Here is a 25,118-nt window from a genome sequence, read left to right as displayed (position 1 = left end):
CACTGCTACTAGGTTTGGGGTGGGGATCACACACAATCCTGCTGCCCGAGGCAAGCGCCTAGGGTCGCCTAGTGGAAGCACCTGCCCTGGGTAGGAGGCTGGGGATCTCACAGTGTCAGGGTCATAGGCCCAGAGGGCCCCACAAGGGCAGGGCCAGGCCTGACCGTTTGAGGGCTATGGGGGGTGGGAGGGGAGATGTCCTGCAGGGGCAGGGCCGGGCCTGGGGGCTGTGGGGGGGGGGAGGCAGGGCCAGGGCTGAGGGGGGGAGGGGCAGGGCCAGGCCTCACGGGCTGGGGGGGGGAGGGGCAGGGCCAGGCCTCACGGGCTGAGGCGGGGGGGGAAGGGCCAGCTGTCACCGTCTCGAGGCCTTGGCCCAGCAGCCACAGGGCCAGGTCAGGCGCACGGGCCATAGAGAGGGAGAGCGGCCCGGCTAGAAGGGCCCCTGTCGAGACCCCGCCCCATTCCGAATCCGGATCTCTGCAGTTTGCGGCGTTAGGGGCGTGGCTATGTAAATTAGGTATGCTGCTTTCTGACTGGCTCGTCGCTATGTCATTCAGCTGAGAGACCCCCCCCACCTTCAGAAACAGCGCTCGCCCAAATGGCCGGAAGGGGGGGGCTGGCTGGCTTCGTCTGCCCGGAGTGAAGATGGCCTCCGCAGGCTCCGCCCCAGGTCCGGTGGGTCTCCCCGCCCCCTTCAGGCAACGTGGGCGGGGCCGAGCGCCCGGGGTGGCGGCAGTTCAGTGCGCACGCGCGCGCGCCTGGTGCTGAGTGGGAAGAAGCAGGGCTGGGAGCCGAGGCAGGTAGGAGGCGCCGCGCGCGCTCTCGGGGGGCGCACGGGGCGGGGCCTGAGCGCTCCCCCCTCCCCCCGGGGAGGTGTGGGGGATGGGTGCCCGGTTCTAACACTCGCTCCCGGGGAGACCCCTGTGGGGGCGGGAGCTGCCACCCCCCCCCGGTGCCCCTTCGCTGTGTCTCTGCCGTGCCCCGCCCGGGGGTCATTGGGGTCTGTCCTGGGTACAGTGCTGTGGGGGTGGGGTTCTATCCCCTCCCCCATCATAGGGGTCTGTCCTGTGTGTGAGGGGGGGGGAGTAGGGTCTCTATCTCCTTTCCTCTCTACAGGGATCTGACCTGGGTGGAGGTGGGGGGATCTCTGCCCCCCATCATAGGGGTCTGTACTGTGTGTGAGGGGGGGTCTCTATCCCCATTCCTCTATAGGGGTCTGACCTGGGTGGAGGTGGGGGGATCTCTGCCCCCCATCATAGGGGTCTGTACTGTGTGTGAGGGGGGGTTTCTATCCCCATTCCTCTATAGGGGTCTGACTGGGTAGAGGTGGGGGGATCTCTGCCCCCCATCATAGGGGTCTGTACTGTGTGTGAGGGGGGGTCTCTATCCCCATTCCTCTATAGGGGTCTGACCTGGGTGGAGGTGGGGGGATCTCTGCCCCCCATCATAGGGGTCTGTACTGTGTGTGAGGGGGGGTTTCTATCCCCATTCCTCTATAGGGGTCTGACTGGGTAGAGGTGGGGAGGTCTCTGCCCCCCATTATAGGGGTCCATCCCAGGTAGAGCCACATCGGCATCCATCCCACGCAGAGCACTGTCGGATGTCTCCCCTCACCACCCATTCAGGGCCGGTGCCTGCAGGGTGGGGAGTACAGTGTGGGGAGTACCTGTAGCAGGGCTCCCTGACCTCCATAGCTGGTTCTGTGTCTCAGTCCCCATCCCTTGCTGGGACGTTATGTAAACAGCTGAGCCCGGAGTCGTGGTGCCCCATCCCTCGTATTCCTATCTGTTTTACTATCTGAGAGATGAGGTGGGGGAGGTAATATCTGTTGTTGGACCAACTTCTGCTGGAGTGTTTGAGCTTCACAGAGCTCCTCTTCACCTCTGGAGAAGGACACCAAAGTGATCAAGCTAAATTGAAGGTGGGACAGATTGTTAAGCATAAGAGGTTCGCGTATGTTGTAGGAGACCACTTAAAATGAAGTGGGCAACTTTTTGTTTTGTTTTATTATATATTTATTATTCCATGACCACCTAGGAAATCTTAAAAATCTAGCCAACTAGTGAAGGATTCCTCTCTCCCTCCCCTGCATGGAAGCTACAGTCTGGTAGCAGTTTCCATTCTAATTTGAACTTCTCTAGTGACTTTTATCTGAACACATCAAAGCATTTCACAAACACAAATTACATCTCCTATCCCTGGGGAAGTGTAGGTGTGTGTTATCCTCATTTCACAGATCAGGAAATGGAGGCATGGAGTAGGGAAGTGACTTGACAAAGATCACACAAGAAGTCAGTGGTGGAGCTTGCGACTAGAACCCAGGAGTCCTGCTTCTCCATCCCCTACTCTAGTCACTAATCTCTTCTCAAAATTCAGTTTCAAGGGTGTCTAAATGACCAGGTGAAAACTTGATCTGAACTAGGACTTCAAGTGGAGATGATGCTGTCACCACTTCTTGAACCATCCCCCTTTGCGACAAAGCAAACAATTCCTGTATCCAGATGCTGCACAAATAGTGTGAGTGGGTAAAAGAACTTGCATTGTTCAGTATTTTGAAGTTCTTTCTTGCATGGGGAAATGCTCATAACAGTGTAGGTAAATCTGCTTAAAGTGGTCCAGTGGTATCTTTCAGGATTGAAACATTACAAAGATTCCTGACTGCCTCAGTTTTGGGCCCTGTGACAGGCTTCAATAAGCCTTTCAAGAAACACCTTATGATCTGGTGATTGAAACCCCAGGGTGGGGGAGAGGGAATAACTGCAGTTTTAAAAAGATTGTAAGCAAAAACAAAAAACCCCTCACTGACCAGTCCATACTGAAATGAGTTCTGTGGGAAAATCCTGCTCCGATACCATGATGATGAGTGAAGAAGAAATACCTAGACACAGACGTTCTCTTTAACAGCATGAAAAGTGGCCCCAATGCTTCTCAGCTTGCTGTACGCTTCCTACTAATGCTAATGAGAATAATGGGCAGGTACTGAAGTGCTATACCTCCAGGATTTCAGCACAGGAGTAGTTGGTGTATTTTTTAAACTTGAACACAAAAAACAAAATGAAAGTAATGTTAAATAGCTGGCTTGTGAGTGAACCTGTCAACCTAATGTTTTATTCAGGTTCTTATACCACCCTTATCACTAGTATCTGAGCCAGGAGACTAATATCTGTCAGGTTTGGTTCAGTCTCTTTCTCGTCCTCTCTGTAAGGAAGAATTTTGTGTGCAGTTATGTCTCCGTAGGGGATTGTTTTAATATATTTTTAACATGTACACATTGCTGTGTGTTTGCTAGAGAAGGCAGTTGGAAGACAAGCACCTTGCATTTGGAGCAGAAGGTGGAGCTTGTGATGGTCATTAGTTCCTGGGGGGGTTGTCCTGCTGTCTGGGATAGGCCCCCAAGAAATCTCAGACTTTTTCACAGATGAGCTTTACCCTTCTGGTACAAAGTTCCATTCTGCCTGAGGAGCAAAGTGTTATAGAAGGATCTTCATGAGGCAGTTTTTTAGATATGCTGGGCCCAGGCCACTGAGTGATTTGCAGATAGACTGAGATATGTGATTCTGTGCCATAAACTCATCTTTAAAGGCACGCCGTCAACGTCAGTCTTTTGATACCAATTACTCTTTTAAAATGAGTTTTTCCCCTGTTCTCTCACTGACAAGTTGCAATCAGTTTCTCCTTTGCTAATTGATTACACAGGGAAACAGTGAAACTGACTATGCACCAACTGCTGTTAACTGTACACAGTAAACAAACTGGATCCTAGGAGGCTCTTGCTGCTTTATTTTAGAAAGTCTAGTTGTAATAACAGGAGGTACAAAAGTCAAACAGAAATGGCTTTCAAGATGACTGTGTCCCTTTAAGCTTCCCAGTATTACAGTACCTCGTGTGTTCCTCAAATAGTGAGTTCATTTTGTATTATTTAGGCACACCTGGATGTGTTAAAGACATTCTCAAACCCTTGGTTGTGGCTGTCAAAATAAGCTTCATTGTTTGCAGTGTTGTAGCTGTGTTGGTCTCAGGATACAAGAGAGACAAGGTGGGTGAGGTAACATCTTTTAGTGGACCAACTTCTGCTGGTGAAAGAAACAAGCCTTTGAACTCCACAGAGCTCTTCTTTGGGTCTGACTGTCTGTCAGCTTCTTCAGGCCTAAAGAAGAGCTCTGGGGATCTCAAAATCTTGTCCCTTTCACCACAGAAGTTGGTCCAGTAAAAGATATTACCTCACCTGCTCTGTCTCTGATAGAAGATTCATACATTTACAGAATTTAGAGCCAGAAGGGACTGTTAGATTATCCAGTCTGACCTGTATATCACAGGTCATTAAAGGATAACTGAGTGAAATGTATTGAGCCCAGTAATTTGTTTGGCTAAAGCGAATCTTCCAGAAAGACTCCATCTTGATATGAAGATATCAAGAGATGAGAATTCACCACTTCCCTTGGTAGTTTGTTCCAAAGCTTAATCACTTTCACTGTTTAAAAACTTGTGCCTTGTTTCTAATTTGAAAATTTCTGGTGCCAGTTTCCAGCCACTTGTTCTTGTTATGCCTTTCTTTGCCAGATTTCTCTGCATTAGCAGCGCCTGTTTTTTTTCTCCCCATGATGCTACCGATATACTATAATCAAGGCAGTGCTCAATCTTACTCAATCTTTTTGATAACCTAAACAGATCAGTTTCAGAGTAACAGCCGTGTTAGTCTGTATCCGCAAAAAGAAGAACAGGAGTACTTGTGGCACCTTAGAGACTAACAAATTTATTAGAGCATAAGCTTTCGTGGACTACAGCCCACTTCTTCGGATGCATATAGAATGGAACATATAATGAGGAGATATATATACACACATACAGAGAGCATAAACAGGTGGGGGTTGTCTTACCAACTCTGAGAGGCCAATTAATTAAGAGAAAAAAAAAAAAAAAAAAAACTTTTGAAGTGATAATCAAGCTAGCCGAGTACAGACAGTGTGATAAGAAGTGTGAGAGTACTTACAAGGGGAGATAGTCAACGTTTGTAATGGCTCAGCCATTCCCAGTCCTTATTCAAACCGGAGTTGATTGTGTCTAGTTTGCATATCAATTCTAGCTCTGCAGTCTCTCTTTGGAGTCTGTTTTTGAAGTTTTTCTGTTGTAATATAGCCACCCGCAGGTCTGTCACTGAATGACCAGACAGGTTAAAGTGTTCTCCCACTGGTTTTTGAGTATTTTGATTCCTGATGTCAGATTTGTGTCCATTAATTCTTTTGCGTAGAGACTGTCCGGTTTGGCCAATGTACATGGCAGAGGGGCATTGCTGGCACATGATGGCATATATCACATTGGTAGATGTGCAGGTGAACGAGCCCCTGATGGTATGGCTGATGTGATTAGGTCCTATGATGATGTCACTTGAATAGATATGTGGACAGAGTTGGCATCGGGGTTTGTTACAAGGATAGGTTCCTGGGTTAGTGGTTTTGTTCAGTGATGTGTGGTTGCTGGTGAGTATTTGCTTTAGGTTGGGGGGTTGTCTGTAAGCGAGGACAGGTCTGTCTCCCAAGATCTGTGAGAGTAAAGGATCATCTTTCAGGATAGGTTGTAGATCTCTGATGATGCGCTGGAGAGGTTTTAGTTGGGGGCTGAAGGTGACAGCTAGTGGTGTTCTGTTATTTTCTTTGTTGGGCCTGTCTTGTAGGAGGTGACTTCTGGGTACTCGCCTGGCTCTGTCAATCTGTTTTTTCACTTCAGCAGGTGGGTATTGTAGTTTTAAGAATGCTTGATAGAGATCTTGTAGGTGCTTGTCTCTATCCGAGGGATTGGAGCAAATGCGGTTATATCTTAGAGCTTGGCTGTAGACAATGGATCGTGTGGTGTGTCCTGGATGGAAGCTGGAGGCATGTAGGTAAGTGTAGCGGTCAGTAGGTTTCCGGTATAGGGTGGTATTGATGTGACCATCGCTTATTAGCACAGTAGTGTCCAGGAAATGGACCGCTTGTGTGGATTGATCTAGGCTGAGGTTGATGGTGGGATGGAAATTATTAAAATCATGGTGAAATTCCTCAAGGGCTTCTTTTCCATGGGTCCAGATGATGAAGATGTCATCAATGTAGCGCAAGTAGAGTAGGGGCGTTAGGGGACGAGAGCTAAGGAAGCGTTGTTCTAAGTCAGCCATAAAAATGTTGGCATATTGTGGGGCCATGCGGGTACCCATAGCAGTGCCGCTGACTTGAAGGTATATATTGTCCCCAAATGTGAAATAGTTGTGGGTGAGGACAAAATCACAAAGTTCAGCCACCAGGTTAGCTGTGACATTATCAGGGATACTGTTCCTGATAGCTTGTAGTCCATCTTTGTGTGGAATATTGGTGTAGAGGGCTTCTACGTCCATAGTGGCCAGGATGGTGTTTTCTGGAAGATCACCGATGGATTGTAGTTACATTGTATATATATATTGTAGTATATTACAACAGAAAAACTTCAAAAACAGACTCCAAAGAGAGACTGCAGAGCTAGAATTGATATGCAAACTAGACACAATCAACTCCGGTTTGAATAAGGACTGGGAATGGCTGAGCCATTACAAACGTTGACTATCTCCCCTTGTAAGTACTCTCACACTTCTTATCACACTGTCTGTACTCGGCTAGCTTGATTATCACTTCAAAAGTTTTTTTTTTTTTTTTTCTCTTAATTAATTGGCCTCTCAGAGTTGGTAAGACAACCCCCACCTGTTTATGCTCTCTGTATGTGTGTATATATATCTCCTCATTATATGTTCCATTCTATATGCATCCGAAGAAGTGGGCTGTAGTCCACGAAAGCTTATGCTCTAATAAATTTGTTAGTCTCTAAGGTGCCACAAGTACTCCTGTTCTTCTCTAAACAGATCAGGATCTTTAAATTACTCACTGCAAGACATTTTCTCCAGCCGTTGAATCATTTTTGACTCGTCTGCATCCTGTCCAGTTTTTCAACATCCTTTTTAAAACATGGCCAAGTACTGATTCTTGTGGAACATCACTAGAAACCCACCCATTCAATGGGGATTCTATATTGACATCTACTTTTTGAGATCTGTCAGTTAGCCAGTTCTTAATCCATTTAACATATGCTTTTTGTCATGTAGTACTAATTTTAATCAAGCTGTCGTGTGGTGCGAAGTCAAATGCCTTACAAAAATCTAAGTATTTTGTATTTATGCAGTTACCTTTATCAACCAAACTTGTGATCTCTTCAAATAATGAAATGGGTTTGTTTGACAAGCCCTCTTTTCCATAAAACCATGTTAATGCAGAGCATCAACTAATACAAATCGTGTGAATTATATAATCTGTGTAGCACAAAGTTATATTTGCGTATAGACACCAATGAACGTCATTAAGGGTGTGAACCAGTTTGACCAAAGCACAATTGCAAAGTTATAAAAGGAAGGAGATGTTCAATTTCCTCCGATATCTGGGTGTCATATGGCTGGCTAAATAAACCAGCTGGGTGCCTCCCTGTTGTGCTTAACAATTAAAGTGCATGTGATATGTTTCCTTATTTGTGGTGTTCCTTGTCTGAGCCAGTTGGTATCACATTATTGCACACACGTTCCATTGCTTTATAAAAATATAATTACAGTACGAATCCATTTTCTGAGAGTTTGTTAGTATTGTCAATTGGTATCCCATCAGTACTTTTCTGTAAAATCTACCTGTGTTAGCAATGACTGCCCAATGGACTCTTGAAGAAACATAGAGGAGTTAAGATTTCTCGGATGACTTGCAACTGAATCCACAGTCCTAGCACTTGACCCCTAGTGCCCCCTTGAGAACAATTAGAAACTCTGCAACAGCTTTATCCATCCATCCCACGGGCTCATGAAGATTAAGAATAAGGTATTGGGTTTTGTGGAAGATGGACCAGACTGTCTTGGAGTTTCATTTTGCTCTGGGGGTGGTGCTTCAGGGAAAGAGCTAAGGTTGTTTGGGTGAAGTTAACTATTAAATGTGGTGGGTTTTTTGTAAAGGAGGAACTTTGCTGTGGACTTCTCGGGGGATTTTAACCTTGTATCTTTCTCACAAGAAGAGAGAACAAATTCAAGGCTTTTTTGACTGATGTGATTGATTCTTTCAACCTTAATGCAAAATTTAAAGGTTTGGGGTTTTTTGCCTAGAAATCTCCATAGATTTTAGAAAAAGTATAAACTGCTGCTCAGTGAAGAACAAGTCATTTAATACCATAAAGGTAAATTTATAGTAAAAGGTGAAAATTGCCCTTTGTGGAGAGCTTGTATGAAGCCTTCCATGCTCTGGAGAGTCCCAAGGTAACAATGTGTGGGGTAGGAAGGGGGTGTATGGAATGGTTGTTACCTGTTCGCGCTCCAGCTGTGACCGGCTAGAAAACTAGGCCAGATGTTGCAGGAATCCTAAAATGCAATGTCAGCTACAATCTGCTAACATCCTTTGTAACAAAGGCAGTGCCTTCCAGGTGTCTTATGTATGAACATCACCTTCTTCGAGAGTAGACTGTAACTGGTAGGAGTGAAGCATATGTACTAAATGCAAACTTTGCAAAAGCTAAAGTTTCTGAAACTGCTGCGTATATTGCTTTTTAACTTAAAATTCCAGCTCGGTAGTTGTGCTTATGAGATTCAGAATAACCAACTGACAGATATACCTCTCTTGAAACTCTTGTGGCCCTTATTTCTTGATGCTGAATATTGAAAAGTTCTGAAATATGTCTCACGAAACTTTACCCAACTTTAAAAATAGCAGCGTGGCAAATTTAAACATAGTGCTCTTACGGCTCTCGGAGCACAATTACGTTCTTTACATGCAAGTTCTTTATAATTTTATTCCTTTCATCCACACGTTTACAAATGGAAAAAACGAATGACCTCATGACTACCCGAACAAACTTTAATTGCTTACAGATGTCAATGCTTTAACCTTCTGTGAGAGATTATACATCTGTGGTGGAGTCACAGGGAAAAAGAGTAAAAGAAACTTTGCTTACTTAAATCAACAGTATGGTATGTAAATGGCAAAATGGAATGTCTGTGGAAGCTCCGGTAGCTCTGTGGCCTTTACAAATTCAGGGCAATGAACAGTGTTAGATTGACTGTCTGATACGGGCTTTGGGTCAGGGCTTCACTTCTCAAGATAGGCAGTTCTGTTGGTGCTTGTGAAAGATGCTGACAGCACTGGAGACTTTAAGTTCTCTGTTTTCTCAGTAAATGTTTATGATTTAGTACTGCCTTATATTGAGTCAAAGTAGTAGGGAGATTTTCTAGTCTGGGAATACTTGGGAGTAAAACTTAGAATGGTGGACAGCATCTTTTTGGGCTCAGTGGGGATATCCTGCATAGCCGGAGAAAATAGCTCTGATGCTATGCTTGCACTGGTAAATCAGGAATAACTAGGGTGACTTCAGTGGAATTGCTCCAGTATAAAACTGATGTGAATGAGATCAGAAACAAGCACAGTGCATTTGTTTTGGTTTTTTTACTCTGCACACCATAGCAGCACGTTTTCCCTCCAGATTCTCTCCTCTTACATTTGACAAACTGTTTCTCTTTCATTACTCCTGAGGGAATTCTGCGCCAAAAATTTAAAAATTCTGCACACAATATTTTAAAATTCTGCAGATTTTGTCAATAAATATATGTGGAGGCTCCAGCATGGCAGTGGGAAGCACAGGCCATTGTCTGCACAGAGGTGGAGATCACCCTGCAGCCCCCACCCGGTGACAGACTCAGCAGTGAGGCTGCACACAGCACAAAGGCCAGGCCTGCCTGGTCCATGCCAGGCACACTAGATGTAGACAGGCAGGCTCAGCCCAGCAGGCTCCAAGTGTGGAGGGGCTGATTGTGGGGAGATCCAGGCTTATTGTGGGGTAATAGGGTTTGTGTGGGGCAATCTGGTTGCAGGCAGCTGTGTGTGTGTGTGTGTGTGTGTGAGGGGAGTGTCCAGGTGGGATCTGGATGAACAAGGGCTCATTGGTAGGGGGGTTCTGGGTGCAGAGGCAATGGGACTCTGCAGGGGGGTCCAAGTGAAGGTGGTTGGGGCTCAGCAGGGGGGTCTGGGTGTGGAGGGCTCAGGGGGTGAGGGCCCGGGTGATGGCTAAATGGGGTACTGGTTTGGTGGGGTTCAGTGGGGCGGGGGGGTCTGGGTGCAGAGGGCTAGTCAGGGTGGTCCAGGTGCAGATGGGGTAGGGCTTGTTGGGGTGGGAGTTCAAGTGCTGTGGGGTGGTCTGGATGCGGGGGGGGGGGAGGGTGGAGTCCAGATGGAGGGGTGTGTGGGTGCAGAGGGCTCCAGATTCAGATGGTGAGGCTTGTTGTGGTGTGGCTTTGGGTTCTGAGTGCCTGGAGTGAGGCTTGGCGGGGCAATCTGGGTATGAAGTGGATCCGGATGCACAGGGGTTGGGCAGACGGGGGAGCAGCTCCCCGTACAGTGACTCCTTCCCCCCCTCATGGCAGAGTAGCAATGGAGACAGGAAGGAGGGTGGTGCGAAGCTTCCTGCAGCTGAAGAGGTTTCGACGGGGGGGGGGGGGGGGTCTGACCCAGCCCTGGCTGCCCCTTGCAGGGGAAGAGGAAGTCCCATCTTCCCCAGCCCTGCTGTGACTAGCAGCTGAGCCTGGCACAGGGTAGGAGCCACTGGCTGGGGTGTCCCCAGTCTTCCCCCCCCCCCCCTCCGTGATTTACCTCTTCGCTTGCTGCTCCGGATGCCCGAAACAACGCACCCACGCTGCTGGGGAGCGTTTTCTGGTTTCCCTTTGTTTCCCCATCACAGAGTCATTTTTCTGTGGGGAAGCAAAGAAATCTGCGGGGGATATGAATTCTGCGCAGAATTCGCCCAGGAGTACTTTCATGAGAGAGTTGTAACTTACATGGCTGTCTTCTGCTTGCTTCTGTTGTGCAGCAGCAGACAGGTTGATATTACAGATCTTTAACTGCTGCAGAGCCAGCAGGGATCCTGGATGACTTCCTCTTTGATTTCTTAGCGAAAGTGCAGTGACTTGATTAAATGTAATCAAGAATATTCAGGATGCTCTCAGTGAAGGACACAGGAATTACCAGAGTAATGGTCCAGTAAGTCTAGTGCCCAGTGCCAGGGGTGAAATCTTGGGCCCATTGACTCTCATGGACCAGCGTTTCACTCTAAATGTCTCAGCAGAAGGTGCAAAAGAAACCCCTGCAGTAGGGGGAATAATGGAATAACCCATCCACAGAGAGAGTGTCTTCCAAACTGCTGTTAGAAAGAGGGACTGATGGGATAGAAAGATGTCCCGCTTTAGTTCATCTAATGTAACTGCAGAAGTTCTCCCTCTATGTATAACCGTGAAATCCTACTGTGCTTGTGGTCTCTACTTTCTTGAGTTCCGCGGGTTAATAGGTTCCATGTGTGTAGTTTGGGGGGCGGGAGGGAGGGGAAGAAAAGTTTTTTTGCTTAGTTTGAATGGTCTTGTTTTTTCAATCTCTTTGCATGTTTTTGTGTTGATGATAAAATGAAACATCCAATTTTATCTTCTCTGTTCTGTTCCTTATTTGATATATGTTAACCATGCCCCTGTTAATCATCTCTCCTCTAGACTAAACAGTCCTGATCTCTAGTCCATCCTCAGAAGTCACTCCAGATCGTCAGTCGCTTTTGTCACCATTCACTGGACCCCTTCTGTTTCTGTTGACATAGGGTGACCTGAAATATGGATTCACTTCTGATGACAGGCAAACCTTTGACTTTGGCATTATACATATTCAGTGTTTTCTGTGCTATTCTGTACGCATCCTAAAGTCAAGGTATGCCAATCAAAGGACAGCTAAATTATAGCTTTTAACCCTGTTATTTTAAAAACCACTTCCTTGATTACACAGGTAAAGCACATTGTGCTTTTAGGATACCAACGTATCCTCTTCTTTCAGATTACGTTTTTGGGAAAAACAGTGCTAGATTAAATGAGGCAATGTATGTTTTATCTGGATATAATTTGAGATGTCATACAGTCTTCGATCCCTTGTTAATCCCCCCGCCCCCAATTAAAAAAATCCCCACTTGAGGCTTGTCAGCATGTCTGTCTATAAATAAATGCTTATTATCTAGTGGAATGTCCTTCCAATATCTGTTTTCCTCTCTGGAGGTGCATTGGCTTTTTTTTTATATCAATATTGTATATATCAATATATTGTTTTTTGGTGTCAATACAGAATTACAGCTTTTACTCCTAACACCTGATATGGACTATGTTGAAGTTAGAGCTAATTGCAAAACTGAGTGTTTGACTCCAAGTGGGATTTTAAACCTCTATGTAACAATGTAACTGGAATAAATGCTGCTTACGATGAATGAGTTAGAAGGAAGTGACTGAGCATTCCTTGGGCTGGGCAGATGGCTATTCTCACATTTGCAATAAAGTACTTGCACTCCTGACTTCTGGTAAATGTTGAATGGGTCTGGAATTTTGCCATCAAGTTTCATCCTGGCCCTTGACTTTTTTTTTTTTTTTTCCCCTTCCTCCCTTAATCTAGGTAGGCTTGATGCAACTCCTAGTGAAGTCAACAGGAAGATACCAGACTCCAGTGGGAGTTGGCCTGGCCTTTAAATGCAGGGCTGCCCAGAGGATTCAGGGGGCCTGGGGCAAAGCCGGGAAGCTGTGGCGCTTGTACTCGCCCGGTGGCGGTCTGGGTCTTCGGCAGCACTGAAGGACCTGCCGCCGAAGACCCGGACCGCCGCCGGGCCAGGACTCACGGGGCATTTTGGCAGCAGGGGGCCCTTCAGTCACTCCACGTCTTCAGCAGCACTGAAGGACCCCCCGCCGCCGAAAAATGCCGAAGACCCGGATCGCCGCTGAGCCAGGGCTCGCGGGGCCCCTGCGAGGCCTGGGGCAAATTGCCCCACTTGCTCCCCCTCCCCCCCAGCAGCCCTGTTTAAATGAGTTACTCTCACTGTTTATTAGGGGACTTCTTATGAATATTATGCTAATATTACAGAATTGACAGTGCCTGTGTTCATCTGCAAGTTAGCTTAATCAAATGTGAGTTCTTTCTGTAAGTGCCATCAGGCAATCCTTGGGACTCAGCTTTTTGTGCTGAAGATGCAGTTCTCTCAACTGTCAATATATTTAACTTCCTTTTGGAAGGGAATGAGACGTGCCAGTGCGTTTAGTTGTATTGCAGTAGTGACTAGAGGCCCTAATCAAGATTCAAGGCCCCATTGTGTGAGAAACAGAAACCTCTGTTTTTTACTTCTGGGGATCTGGATTCCAAAGTGGTTTGTCATGTAACATACTGGTGTCTACTAGGTATTACAATGGTCTGGTATTGACTTTCCACATCACAAAACTACAATATAATTCAAAATTAAGTAACTTCTGTCTGAGAGAGACCAGCTGCAGCAAGTCATGACTGAGGTGCTTTGTGAAAGAAGTGTGCATGTGTCAGGCTGTATCACACCTGCTTGAACTAGGGCTTATTCCTGCCGGTTTCCTGACATTTGTTTTTGAGTCCAAAATTCACCCTGGTAACTCTTCTCCTTCAATTTGACTATCTAAAAATATCTGCGATTAGTTCTGTCTTCTGAAGACTGTTTCTGTATGCAACCATAAATCATGTTTCCTCTTGTGTTCTTGTCTTAGAGTATGGAAATAGCTAATCTACTCTATGCCAGACAACAAAGAGCATTAAAGTACAGTATATAAAACCTGTCAGTATTCCTACTAGTAAACAGCTGAACCGCGGATAGCCCTTGATCTAGTCCAATAGTTTGGGCCAAATGACATCTCAGCTTAAGGGAACGGCTTTACCACAGCAGATGGCCTTTAGCCTTTTAAATCCCATTAAATCCACTTTTGAACAATTGAGCAAAGCAATCTAATTCTGACTTGATTTGTATTGGCTGGTAAAGCTTACATTCCTGTGGGTGGGTTTTGTGGTTTGTTTGGTTTTTTAAAGAAATTGATTGACTTAATTCTATAATCTTTTTTTCAACAGGAGGAACAATGGACTGGCTCCCAACAAAGAGTGAACAGATGCTGGGGGAAGGTGTCCCACCTGAAATGGAGATGATCTGGAAAGCTGAAGCACTCTGAATGAACCAACATGGGTTTGCGACTGTTGGGTTGTCTCTTTAATTTACCCACTGCTGTGATCTATGGGTCCCTGTCGCTCTTTGTTTCCATTTTGCACAATGTATTCCTCCTATACTACGTGGACACCTTTGTTTCTGTTTACAAGATTGATAAACTGTCCTTTTGGATTGGGGAGGTAAGTTTCTGAGACTTCTTTTTTCCTACCGTTCTCAAGATATGCAGTAGGATCTGAAACCAAAGCATCATGTTAGAATATGGGAGAACAGTTTGGTAGCTCAATTGCTTTTTTGGCAGGAAGCGATAAAGGAGTTAGTAGTAGTGCGGCTAAATTGGGTGACTTAGCTCTTCTCACTCATACAAATATACAAAGCTAGTGAGTCGGGGGTCTAAACACCAGCAACTTATGTTTTAAAGAGTGCCTTTCCTCTTGGAGAATCCCAACGCATTTCAAACTACACACAGCAGCAATGAAGCACAGCATTGAATGAGTCTGAAAATCAGACTTCTTGAGTGCCTGTGTCTAGATTTAGGCACCCGGGTTTGAAAATGTTGGCCTCTGTGCATTATTCCATCACCTCCCAAAGCATGAGTTCAAACGTGACTTTGAGTCATGTATGAAAATGGGTGGTGTAACCCTATTTGCCAGTAGATTTTTTTTTTATACAACATAAAGCCATTAAACAGTATGACTCTCAGCCTGGAAAGGCACAGTATGGGCACAGAAAGGGGGTTTGCAGTATAGTGCCAAGGCAGATGTGTTAGGTGGTACATTATCACTATCCAGTACCAATTGGTTATTATCCCAAGGAATTGTAATGGGTCCCCATCTGGATGTTGGTTACCTCAGTAACAAGACTCGACTGCTGAAGTGATTCATTGTGGCTTGTCTCGCTATTGTCTCTCTCTTTTCTAGACCGTGTTTTTAATTTGGAACAGCCTCAATGACCCTCTCTTCGGCTGGTTGAGTGACCGGGTATTTCTTAGCACACAACAGTAAGTTTGTGCCATTTGTATCCTGCGTTAAATGCTGAAAAGTTAATATCTTCAGAGTAGGCTGGAAAAGATTGTGAAAATGTCACCTTGAAAAGACTGATTGTTAGAAGAGGAATATTACCTAGGTATGAAAATCTTAAATTCCCCTGCTCGTGGTATCCTGAAAAGTTGGATGTTGCTGTTGTGGCTTCAGGGTTGGGTGCTGCTTGTCCATCATTTCAGTGTCTGGAATGTATGGAAGAGGAGGTCATCCACAGGTGTAGTTATACTAATGCCCCCAGGCAAGTCACCTTGCGGGACTGAGTCTGGAACTCTGGATCTAAAAGTACAAGCCTCTGCTGCTTAAGTCCCATTAAACTTGGAGTCAATAGCTGATGTACTAACCTCTCTACATGGTCCGTCACTAGAGAGAGACAGAGCTACGCTGTTATAACCAGTTCAACAATCTGCATTGCCGCAGACTTACCGTGGGATTGTGAAGCAGACAGTGCTGGCCTGCCAAGACGGGGTGTGTTTGCTCATGTTCCTGGTGTTGGGGCCTGTTATCTCCTCACATTAGCAGAGCGAGACGGGAGCCGAACAAAGACACTTACTACCCTGACAAATGCAGTGTTGAGATCACTTCTGTTGCCCTCTGAGCCTTTCCTATAAAGGAATAGAGGGGGTGGCAGGGACACTTCCCAGGGATTGTGATCAAAGTTTTTCTCTTCTCTTGCAGGTCAGGGGTGGAGATCTCCTCACCAGAAGTCATTCTTAAGAGACTTAAGGCACTGAGCCGCAATGGGCCCCTTTTTGCCATCTCTTTCCTGGCTTTCTGGGTTTCATGGGCCCATCCAGGTCTACAGTTCCTCCTGTGCCTCTGCCTCTATGACAGCTTTCTTACCGTGGTGGATCTCAACCACAATGCCTTGCTCGCAGACCTTGCTGTTTCTGCAAAGGACAGGACTAGCCTCAATTTCTACTGCTCGCTTTTTAGTGCCATCGGTTCCCTCTTTGTCTTCATGTCCTATGCAGTGTGGAACAAAGAAGACTTCTTTTCTTTCCGGATATTTTGTGTGGTGCTGGCTGTCTGCTCTGTTGCTGGATTTACTCTGGCAACGTGGCTGCTAAGACAACGATTTGAGACTGAAGTGAAAGTGAAATGGGACCAAGAGTCAACTTTAAAAGAGTAAGTGGCACCAAACTACGTACATCTGATGCTGTGGGTCTGGGTCTCAGACGGGTTCGTACGTAGGGTGGCTAGTCCCTGGTGCCGCTGTGGCTACACTCTGGTTTTAGCGTGCTAGCTCAGACAGCTGGGACTCGTACCTGCAGCTCCAAGTTAGCTATTCCCTTAGTCTCCTACATCACTTTTGAAAATGGGAACCTAAGAAGCCCAAGTCACGGAGGCATTTTTGAAAATTTTACCTGACAGCTGTAGCTTCCTCCCTTCAAAATTCAGAGTAGCCAAAAACAAACAAACAACCTAAAGCAACTGAGTCCTGAGGAAAGACTCAGAAAACTGGCCCACACTAACTAGTCCCTTAAAGTCAGATGTGCCATTTCACATGCCAGAAAGCGCATTTAATCGGAGTGCATGTGGTGTTGGGAGTATCCTGCTTACAAGTGCCTGAGAGCCCATCTACACAGAGCTTCAGTAGTTGCATGTGTAGTTCTGCACACAGTTGTGAGTGGCTCACTAAAAAATGGGCTCTTCATGTCTAGCTTGGCTAGCTGACAACTAGTAGGTGGTTTTCATGTCTCCTTACAAGTATCTATGTGTAAATACCAGTGAGGAAAAGGGGAATTACTTGAATTGCGTATGGAGCAATAATTGGGAATTATGGGATGAATTTAAGAAAAGGAAGATTTAGGCTGAGGACCAAGAAAGGTATCCTAATGCTGAGATCTCCTGGGCCGTGAATAGGCAGCCCCCATCTCATGGGACATCTGAAACTAGACTGGGGCATAGCACTAGAAAATATATTGCTGACAGTAATCCTGTTCTTGGTGGCTGATGGACAAAAAGTTAGCTGTAGCTTCCATCCTTTAATTTCTAGAGTATACACTAATAGTAAAAGGCCTGTACCTGTTGAAATGTCAACACAGCATGGTCATAGAAATGTACTTGCTCTCCCTTTACCATGAGGATGGAAAAAGTAAATGCATCTTTCTTGTCTGTCTTACTGGCTAAGCAGGTGGCGTCTGTGCGCACTGCTCATTCCAGTGTTCATAACTCACTGTGCCCTTGTGCTGCCCCCTCTGTTGTATCCACTTGTTTCGTCTCTCACATTTAGATTGTAAGTGCTCTTTGGGGCAGGGACTGTCTTTGTTTGTGCAGTGCCTGCATCCTGTAGGTGTTCCCCCAATAAAACTAACAATAAAGATGGGGACTGGAGTAGTAGGAATCTGCATTGAACTGTAACCACTGCCCGGGGGAGGGATGCTCTTACTGGTGCAGATTTGAGTTGCTGACTCACTAGGCAAATATTTCAAGTTTTTGATGACCCTGGTTCTGGTTGTTGCTTCCATCAAGGAACAACTATCATGCCAGCTTCTGACTTGCTTCATGAACAGAGAAGATGAATAATAGGAACTGGTAGGATGAGGAAAGTAGCCAGCATTGCATCAGTGCTTGCACTTCGGAGCAAAGCAGGGAGCACTGAGTTTACAAGCCCCTTGGGAGTGCAGAGGAAGGGGGATAACAGAAATTCTCTCATGTGCAGAAACAATTAGAGTGGTTTCATTGTCCCTGTAGATTGTACATTGAGCAACCATCTGCCCCGCTGGAGAAGAGGATTACACTGGGAGAATACCTCAAACAGCTGTCCCGGCACCGCAACTTCCTCTGGTTCGTCTGTATGAACCTAGTCCAGGTAGGTCTAGCACGGACACTCTAACCCATGACTCAGATGGTGAGCTGTTAGCCAAGCCAGTCTGAAACTGATTCACCAGGATATTGATTCCTTCTGAGGAAAGTGGTGGTGTCTGAGTAATGCCGTAACTCCTCTTGGAGCTTTCTGCACATGCTTGTGTGGCTTCACATCAGCCAGCTGTTCTGTTACGCAGGGACTCCCTGTGGAGTCTGGGGGTCTTGCTCATCCATCTACAGCCAGAGGGGGGATTAAGTGTAGGCTCAGCTCCTGCTTCACTAAGGAGTGCAAACTCTCAGCCCTTCAGAGACCATCATGTGCAGTTTAACAAGGATGCTGCCGTTGAATGCCTTATCATGGCTGTTGGGGAGAATTACTAGTGCAAAAGCAACAGCCATAGATATCCTAGTTCCTGTCATCGAATGCCTTTGAGAACAGCTTGGAAACGTGGGTTTTTTCCAGCCTTCCTGTGAGAGCACTGAATCCTCCCCTTCCCCTGCCACATTCCCGAGGTTCATGTCACAGCCACTGGGCTCTGCTCAGAGCTAGTGCTTGGTTCCTCAGCTAGGTGCCCACAGAGATGACTGCCAAACAACACAACACTCTCCACAGCATTGCAGTTGCCTCTGAGTGTTTGGTTCTCCCACATAGTAACGCACAGACAAGCTGCTGGGCGGGGCTGACTACGGGCCTCTCATGGGGTACAAGGGTGTAACTGATGGCTCTCAGAGGTGAGTGCAGATGGCATCAGAGCACTTGTATAAACAAAGCACACTGTCTGCAGAACCAACTTCTCTGCTTTACAGATCCTACCTGTAAGAATTGCATGTTACCCTGGCACTGGACTCCTAGTGGAGCGGAGCCGTGCACGCTATTGGCTTAGCCTTCCTCCTCTTGCTCTGAGTATTGCTGGTCAGTTAATCTTCGTGCTGTTTTGTCACAGGTTTTTCACTGCCACTTTAACAGCAACTTCTTCCCTCTCTTCTTGGAACACTTGCTGTCAGATCGGATCTCTCTCTCTACCGGATCCTTCCTACTAGGTGAGCCTGCGTGGGGAACTGGAGTAAGCAGCACCCCACAGCTGCTGGTTGGTACTCGGCTCAGGCCTGAGTTCTTTCTTCACAAACACTGAAAGCACTGAGACTCGGGAGAAAGGTGCACTCTTTTCTCAGGCCTCCAGGAGTGGCACTTGGCCCACCTGTCCCCAGATGGGACCGTTGCGGCAACCATCTTGGATCTTAGACTTTCCCCTCCCTTCCCAGACACACAAGAAATAATCTTTAATGCTTTTCAGGGGCCAGAGTGGGAGAGGCAGGCATTGGCTTTCTAACCTGGGTTTCACAGATGTAAGGGTGTGTGTGTGTGAGAGAGAGAGAGAGAGAGAGACCTAGATCTGGTCAGCTCTGCAAACCTGGGTTCAACTCCAGACGTGGGGGGATGAGACCATGAGCTCAGTCACTTTCTCTTAGTTGGTGTTGGAACATGCCCAAGCTGCCATCCAGATCTGCCTGATTGGCAGTGCAAGGTTCAGTGGCGACTCAGCTCTGGAATACGAGGGTTGTCTCTGGGTCAGGGCTGAGATGCATTGGCACTGCCATGTCGTCTGACTTCCATCAACTCAAGCAGCTTCTGGGTGGAATCTAGTCGGGTAAGCACAGAATTGGGAGTTCGCAGCTTCAATCCTGGTGCTAATGCTAACTGCCTGTGTGTCACTGGACAAGTCACTTACCTCCCAATGCTCCCATCTGTGAAATGGGGATACCGCTTGCCTCCTTCACGGGAGAGTTGTGAAGATCTTTGTGCAGTGCTTGGACGTAGAAAGTGCCGTGTAAGGGCTGAGTATTTCACTCAGTTTAAATGTGTATAGCTGTTCTGTGGTTTTCTTCCGAATGCCCTGCTGGATGAATTGAGCCTTGTCTTGTCTCTGCTCGGTCTCTAGGCACTGTCAGATGCTGAAACTCCCTTGAACTGTCTGTGCCTCTCTCCACAGGTATTTCCTACATCGCCCCTCATCTCAACAACCTCTATTTTCTGTCTCTCTGTCAAAGATGGGGGGTTTACGCGGTGGTGCGAGGGCTCTTTTTCCTGAAGCTGGCTCTCAGCATCATCATGCTTCTAGCTGGAGCCGACCAGGTGCATCTTCTCTGCATCTTCATAGCCAGGTATGTTGTTTATCTAGGGTTTCATTGACCTCTGTGCCTGTGGGTGAGCTGGTGGGAGCTGTCCTGGTGGTTAGCCACCCCAGGGAGGCCATGAGGCATCTCCATTTTACAGCTGGTGAATGTCAGGCGTACAGGTGAGGCATGGTCATGCAACAAGTCACTGTCAGAGCTGAGAGTGGAACCCAGAAGACCTGACTTGACCAAGTGCTCCAACCACTAGTTCATGTTGTCCCTTCTAGTGAAGAACTCCCTCACCTCCAATGGACTGAGCAAGATGAACTGAACAATCCATGATTACACCACACTTCATGCAAACCTTGTTTAAGAACAAATGAGGAAATAACATGCTCTTCACAAAAATCAGGCTCTCTCTGCAAATGCAGGCTTGGCTCTGTCGTGTGGGACTCTCCTCACATAAGCAGGGATGACATACTGTCATCTGGTGTGTGAACTCAACTGGTAGGCTTTGCCACGTGACCTGTTCCTGGCAGGTGAACCTCCTTAAGACAGCGGGCTGTACAATGGACTTGCGTTCAAGACAAGGCAGATGATTGTTCTCTGGATCAACTGCGTTTTGGTAGTTCTGGGTTGGTGGGAGGAAGGCTGGGCTTGTGGCTAAGGCACTAGCCTGATACTCGGGAACTGAAACCAGTGCTCCCAGCTCTGTGATGATGTGACATGGGCAAGACACTTCCCCTTCCTGTGGGCCTGTTTCCCCATCTGTAAAATGGGGCTCAGAGGGGTGTGTGATGTTAAACTTCATGTAAAATGGCTGGCAGGTGCCAGGGAGAGGCAAAGCAGCATTGTTCTGTAGTTAAGTGCTCCCTGTTTCCACGTGCTGCTGTGTAATGCCCTCTCTGCTATGCTCCGCAGTAACCGGGTGTTCACGGAAGGAACGTGCAAGCTGCTGAACCTGGTTGTCACTGACCTGGTGGATGAGGATTTTGTCTTGAACCGCAGGAAGCAGGCGGCCTCAGCACTGTTGTTTGGGATGGTTGCCTTGGTAACCAAGCCTGGCCAGACCTTTGCCCCCCTGATTGGCACCTGGCTGCTCTGTACTTACACTGGTACGTGACGTGGGGAAAGCAGCAGGGTGGGGCTGAGATGAGTGCCGCTGCTGGCTTTCGTGATGTGAAATACTTGGACAAGGTCCACTGGCAACGTAGTTTGCAGGATGTTTTATTACCTAAGTTAACGCTCCACGTACTTTTGCACCTGGGGCGGTGCCTGTCAGAGCGAATAACCTGAACAGGGGAAGGCCTGGGCAGTGTTTGTGTGGGAGACCAGCTGGTGGGAAGTGGTTGTAGTGATGCACTGTGGGCGTTCGTACTGTCCCATGTCCCAGTGCGGCTCCACGTGCTGCATTTCAGCGAAGGATTAGCTTGACACCACCGCCCACCTCTCATGTTGAGAGACATCCGATTTGAACCCAGGCCTGTGGGATCGAGATCTGATGCTAATCCATCTCCCCACTGTGCTGAACTCCTCCCTAGCGAGATCTGTGCATTGTTATCCCAGGGACACTGTGTCTGAATTGCACTGAGCGTTGCTCGGGCTACGGGACCTTGTGTTTGGTGGCTGTGAACCCTGTGCCCAGACCCCGGAGGGAGGTGTGGTGAGCTCCAGGTTACAGTGGTGGTTGAGGGTGCATGGAATTTTTACAATTTCTAGCGGAGTCTGACTCACTGTTTTGGTCTCAGGTTATGACATTTTCCAGCGGGCCCCTCTGAGCAACGTGGTGAGTGCCCAACCGAAGCTGGCGTCCCACGGTGCCTGGGAACCAACTCTGCGCCAGGGCTGCTTTTACCTCCTCGTCTTCATCCCCATCACATGTGCATTACTGCAGCTCCTCAGCTGGTCGCAGTTCACCCTGCATGGAAGGCGCCTCCAGACGGTCAAGTCCCAGCGCCAGAGCCTGACTCAGAGTCGATCACAAGAGATCAAAATGATCTAGATGTGCCTGAGCCCTTCGGCTCTCACTGACTCTGTGCTGGGGGTGTGGTTCCGCCGCTCTACAGTCCGGGGGATGCAGACTGAGGCGAAGGGGCTTGCTGGCTAAGAACTGAAAGTGTTTACAATTCAACTGTGAAATGCTCACCATGCAGACGTTTCCTCGCTCCAGGGGGCAGTCGGTTTGGAAGGCAGGTACATCCGAGACAGGGGTGACTGGTGTGTGCTCAGAGTGGGGGCGTTTGCTCAGGCAATCAGATGGAGTCTTAGCGCTTGCACTTTTTGCACCCAGGGCCCACTGAGGTGCTGCTGATCTCAAGGGAGGGTGGGTGACAGTGGCCCAGAGCAGTGGTCTCCAAACTTTTTTGATCGCACAGCCCTATCAGTAAAAAAATTTTTGAGCACGCACTCCCTGCTGCGCCGAAGCGCCAAAAAAAAAAAGTGCTGCTTGGACTCTCGCCTGACAAAGCGTCCCCCCCACACCCCCAAAAAAAGCGCTCCTCCTGCCGCACACCCCTAAGGATCCTCTTGCGCACCCCACTTTGGAGACCACTGGCCTAGAGTAAAGGAGACAGGCATTCTAACACCGTCTCTAGTGCAATATCTCACCTCGTGGGGCATCGGTGGGAAAGCAGATGCCGTTGGGCCAGCCCAGTGGTGGTTTTGTGCAGTGTTAGCCAGGAAACCTGGGCTCAGGGCAGCTCTGCACTAGACACTTGACCAGTGTGCTAGTTAAGGGGGTGACCAGTTTTATTTTTTACTGGCAAAAGTCCCAGTGTAGATGCAGTTATACCAGCAAAATAAAGCTTTTGTGGCTAAAGCTTATTCAGTTCAGGGAACTGGCATAAGCCACACAGGCAAAAGCAGTCTTGTGTGGCTATAAGCTGCATCTCCACCTAGCCTTACCTTCAGTCCTTCCTAGTGTGGACTAGGCCTTTGTCTCCTGCCCTGCTCTCGCTCCCGAACTCAGCAGGAGCAGGTAGGGTGGCAGAGGCATTGTGGTCATCTCCTTCAGGGAACGGATGCTGTTCCTCACCAGGCCCTGCAGCCAGTTAGGGGGCAGGCTTGACATTCTCCAGCGGGGGAGGGCTGGAAGAAGGGGTGACTCTGAGGCAGGGCTCTGGAGTTAGAAGGGGGTTTACAGGATGAAAAATTGGGATGGGGGAATCTTCTAGGTGTTTGGGATTGGGATTTGAGACTCTTCAGTGTAGCTACTCCCTACTGACATAATGCCTTACCCCTAATTCACTGCAGAGAAGTGACACGGTTCTTAGATCGAGCCCATTCTGTCGGGTTAGTCCCAATGCTAATCACTTTCACGCAGCCTGCAGAGGCCTGTATGAACGTGATGCCGGACTCCCTGCAGTGAACGGGCAGGGTGGGGGAGAGCCCACGTTCCCCATGTTACTGCCTTTCATCCGGGGGTTGCTTATCTGCTGCTTTCTCTGCAAAATAACTCTCTGTTCTTGAAGCCCGTTTTTAAACTGAGTTTAGGACCGCCTGATGTGGGGAGGGGGCTCTAGAGCCACCCCCACCCCAAAGGGAATTGATACAGCAACACCAGCTTTGTTGGGGACCTGTCCACCGGTGCGATTGCTGAGCACCATAACCCCTCCTCTTTGCAAGACAGCCCAGGGCCTTACCACACAAGCCCTGTGCTCTCTCACACATTCATCCCTGCACCACAAGTAATCCCCCGGAAATCAACAGAGCTGCCTCAGCCTGGAGCTGTCGGATTGAGCTCCATGCAACCAAACTGTACCTGGTAAGGGGAATAGTTGTGTCTACCCCAGTCTGGGGGCAGCGGAGCCTCTGTTTTAAATCATCCTGACAAACCTGATAGAGCCTAAGACTGAGCCCATCCCTCTCTGCTGCTGGGGAGGGGAAGCCCAACCCTGCCCTGCTACCAGGTTCTTCTTGTACTCCTGGTTCTTCTTGTACTCCTAGTTCTTCTCTTCTACCATTCGTGAAATTCAGGCCCCACTGAAGTTTATGGTAAAACTCCCACTGACTGCAGTGGGGGCAGGATTTCACCCCATCCGTGTAAACAGACGTTAGTTTTGTATCATCAGAGAGTATACGTGCTGAGAATGTAGAGCGGTATCTAAACCAGTGAGAATGGCAGCTCTGATGATAAACTGCTTAGCTTTTTTTGTCTTGTCTTGTTTTAAACCATGTCCTAGTGATTGACTGACTAACTCAGCAGCCAAGCAGAAGTTCCGGAGCGAGATAGCAAGAGGGGTTGAAATCTACAGAAGACCTTGACCACGCTGGGGTCAGAACAAGCACACATTTGTAGCTAGCACAGTTCTGATCCAGGTTGCTTGCAGGAGATGTTGATCTGTGAAATCCCCTAATTGGTTTGTCTCAGAATGGTTTATGCTGAGTCTATTTCTGCTTGAGTCGGCAAAACTGGATCATGACCAAGATGTATCGTGCCAAAGCACTTTGGGATTTAGTCTCAGTTTTGGCTGGAGGTGGACAAGCACCCACCTACTCTCACAGCTGCAGGAGAACAAGGAAAGCATCAGGAGCACGTGAAGGCCAAACTCCCCCATCATGTATGTGCTGTGTATTCAGTTAGACACCAGCTAGGTGCCCCCGTTGGCGCTTCCTCTTGTTCTGCTGTTAAAGGTGGAGCCAGCCAAACTACTGCCGTTTCACCTCAGGACACAGCCGCCTTGGGCCTCAGACCAAGATGTAACAAAGCTGTAATAGTTACCGCCTGGAGGCATCTGTATCTTTTGACGGTGAACTCATAACTTATTTATGTAATTTTTAACAAACTTTGACAGATTCTTCATTTCCTAATGAGCTGATTAAAAATGACCTTTTCTGTATTGCTGTTCTGCGGTTCAGTTTGGGGTGGGTGTGTTAATGATGTCAGTTTCTGGAGTGCTTTACAAACCAGCTAGCGCTGGAGAATCACTTTTTCAATTGCTAAGCTTGGTCTGAAGAGTTCTGGACTAGACTGCTCCTCTTGGATCTCCAGCTCCCAGCATGAGCCAAGTGGGATCTGTAGTTCCTGAGGTTTTGGCCCTTTGCATTACCAGTAGCTGTTGCACACAAACCAAATACCAGCGTCCTCCCAAATGCTCCCCTCAAGTTCGTTTGACT

The 25,118-nt window shown here is 47.7% G+C and overlaps 1 protein-coding gene across 3 annotated transcripts; it reads left to right on the top strand.

The window, feature by feature from the left end:
• The first annotated feature begins 747 nt into the window (after nt 1-747).
• On the top strand, nt 748-24,841 carry MFSD13A (major facilitator superfamily domain containing 13A). Of its 3 annotated transcripts, none has more exons than XM_054035162.1 (9): nt 748-800; nt 13,947-14,219; nt 14,958-15,037; nt 15,756-16,205; nt 17,775-17,892; nt 18,833-18,929; nt 19,880-20,051; nt 20,925-21,118; nt 21,752-24,841. In XM_054035162.1, the coding sequence occupies exons 2-9, from the start codon at nt 14,055-14,057 to the stop codon at nt 22,003-22,005; spliced, it is 1,530 nt and encodes a 509-aa protein (XP_053891137.1). In that variant the 5' UTR covers nt 748-800; nt 13,947-14,054; the 3' UTR covers nt 22,006-24,841. The 3 variants fall into 3 exon arrangements, with proteins under 3 accessions (XP_053891137.1, XP_053891138.1, XP_053891140.1); XM_054035163.1 differs by lacking the exon at nt 748-800 and adding an exon at nt 2,384-2,517; XM_054035165.1 differs by lacking the exon at nt 748-800 and adding an exon at nt 11,738-11,759.
• Nucleotides 24,842-25,118: the final 277 nt, after the last annotated feature.

Source organism: Malaclemys terrapin, chromosome 7 (assembly GCF_027887155.1).
Source record: "Malaclemys terrapin pileata isolate rMalTer1 chromosome 7, rMalTer1.hap1, whole genome shotgun sequence".
Classification (NCBI taxonomy): Eukaryota; Metazoa; Chordata; order Testudines; family Emydidae; genus Malaclemys; species Malaclemys terrapin.
This window is presented reverse-complemented; position numbering and strand designations above follow the sequence as displayed.

What these genes read in the sequence shown, in the direction of transcription:
- MFSD13A (XM_054035162.1), top strand. Translation starts at nt 14,055, where the DNA reads ATGGGTTTGCGACTGTTGGGTTGTCTCTTTAATTTACCCACTGCTGTG. An exon ending in GTATTTCTTAGCACACAACA is followed by an intron (nt 15,038 to 15,755) that starts GTAAGTTTGTGC and finishes CTTCTCTTGCAG; the next exon opens with GTCAGGGGTGGAGATCTCCT. An exon ending in CTCTGCATCTTCATAGCCAG is followed by an intron (nt 20,052 to 20,924) that starts GTATGTTGTTTA and finishes TATGCTCCGCAG; the next exon opens with TAACCGGGTGTTCACGGAAG.